The following is a 1,866-nucleotide window of genomic DNA, read 5'->3' on the forward strand; positions in this document are numbered from 1 at the left end:
CACCTTCCGGTACCTCGTGACCGTTTGCCGCTCGTCGATACAACGCCAAGTCACCACCATGAAAACTTCAATGACAGTGGAGAAGAGAGCAGTTGTCAGCCTGTACAGGCCCTGCTCCACGGCGGAGGAACGAACAATCCCCCATTTTTTCTCTGTTGGACCATCGGTGGTGAACGAAAGCTACCGCGAGTTCTGCGACGTAATGACTGAGAAACTGAAGGCAAGAACGGTCTCAATGATTTGGAAGGAGGATCTTGAACACTACATGCGCGAGTTCCAGTCAGTGCTGGGATTCTCGAAAGCCATCGGTGCTCTTGACGGCTTCCGCCGGCCTGTGTAGTCACCGAAAGACTCGGCTGTCGACTACCGAAATTACAAAGGATTGTGTGCAAACAGCGACACTCGTTTTCTCGGGGTAACTTTGTTCATTTTATATAATATTACGGGGTAATGAGCGTTTTCGCACCAGCAAAGCTGGGCCGTTCAGTGTAATTTGGTCCTTGGAAAACCAAGATTTTTAATAAATCGCGCTTCAAGCTTACGGATAAACCATAAATATACACTGGTGCAGTCATACCAGGGACCATTATTGCTGTCTTGCGACCTTACAGCCCCGAGCAGCATTACACACATTGTGTCACAACACTCGCGGACAACTTAGTGTGGCGAAACGAAAAGAGGAGGAAAACGCGCGCGAAGTGAAGGGCGCAGCTTTTGGTTACAATAGACTTAATAGCCACAGAAAGTTGCCAGCGGGTGTAGGGCATTCATGGTGGCTATGTCCATTCCGCTGCCTGGGCTTGAGAGACTCTATTTAACAAGAAGTGGCAATCTCGTTCAGGAGCACACAATTTAGCGAAATTGGTTACAGGCAGTACTTCTATTGTTCCTTGTTCGCATATGGTCACTTTGTTTTAGGGACAGCGCTATCCTTTTGGCGTTGGTGGACCACAGATACCTGTTTCGCTATATCAGCGTGGGCCTCCCTGGCAAGTGCCACGATTACAATGTGTATGGGCGATATCCGTTGGGGCATCTGCTCGAGAACTACCAGGTTATCGTGCCAAGAAGCAATGGCGACACAGAGATACCACTCGTCATCCAATGCGAGCAGTCATTCTCTCTCACCAGGAACCTGACAAAGCCTTTCCCCCCCAGTTTGGATCACCTTCAGGACAAAAGTTACTACAACAACGCCCTCTCCAAAGCCAAACGTGTTGTGGAGAACGCATTTGGGCGTCTGAAAGCTCGGTTCAGGATCATCCTCAAGCGAATGGAGGTCCGCATCGACAATGCCAATGCTGTTGTCCAAGCGTGCTGCATACTACACAACGTCTGCGAGACGCTCAACGACAGCGCGGAGAAGCAGTGGGTCCAAGATGCCCGGAAAGTCGAGGAGGTCGACAAGCTGGAGCAGTCGAGCCACAAGACCAAGGCCTAGACGGACAGTGGCACCACACTCCGCGCTCCACTTGTTGCGTACATCGAGGCTAACCCGCCCCCCAGGCGCAACCAAGCCTCCGCAGAGGCACTGTAATATGCTTAGAAATGTCTTTTCCCTTGCAGGCGAACTGTGCTTGTGTTTAGGATATTTTGCCTAATGCTTATTCATTGTCTTCCAGAGTGTCTCAGGGAAGCAGCGTGAATCCACTTTTATTTTTGCATTTTTAGGTTGCATTTTGATTTATGTGTATAGAAGGGACAGATTAGGAATAAAAAAATAATAATAACCGAACTATAGTCGTTGTCACCTCAAGAAGAAAGCATCTTGTCCACATAGTTTCTACCCCAACTTCCTCTATACATGGCGTGCTTTGATATCATATCAGCTGCCATTGTGAGTATCTTGCTGCTGAGCACGTACCT

The 1,866-nt window shown here is 49.0% G+C and overlaps 1 protein-coding gene across 1 annotated transcript; it reads left to right on the forward strand.

The window, feature by feature from the left end:
- Window positions 1-202: 202 nt before the first annotated feature.
- Window positions 203-1,441, forward strand: LOC121835863. Its single transcript, XM_042290397.1, has 2 exons — window positions 203-279; window positions 919-1,441. The coding sequence occupies exons 1-2, from the start codon at window positions 203-205 to the stop codon at window positions 1,439-1,441; spliced, it is 600 nt and encodes a 199-aa protein (XP_042146331.1).
- The last annotated feature ends 425 nt before the right edge of the window (window positions 1,442-1,866 follow it).

This window comes from Ixodes scapularis, unplaced genomic scaffold (assembly GCF_016920785.2).
Source record: "Ixodes scapularis isolate PalLabHiFi unplaced genomic scaffold, ASM1692078v2 PGA_scaffold1__304_contigs__length_218370807, whole genome shotgun sequence".
NCBI classification, from domain to species: Eukaryota; Metazoa; Arthropoda; class Arachnida; order Ixodida; family Ixodidae; genus Ixodes; species Ixodes scapularis.

Coding starts and splice junctions, on each gene's coding strand:
- LOC121835863 (XM_042290397.1), top strand. CDS start 203: ATGACTGAGAAACTGAAGGCAAGAACGGTCTCAATGATTTGGAAGGAG. Junction 280..918: donor CACTACATGCGCGAGTTCCA/GTCAGTGCTGGG, acceptor ACTTTGTTTTAG/GGACAGCGCTATCCTTTTGG.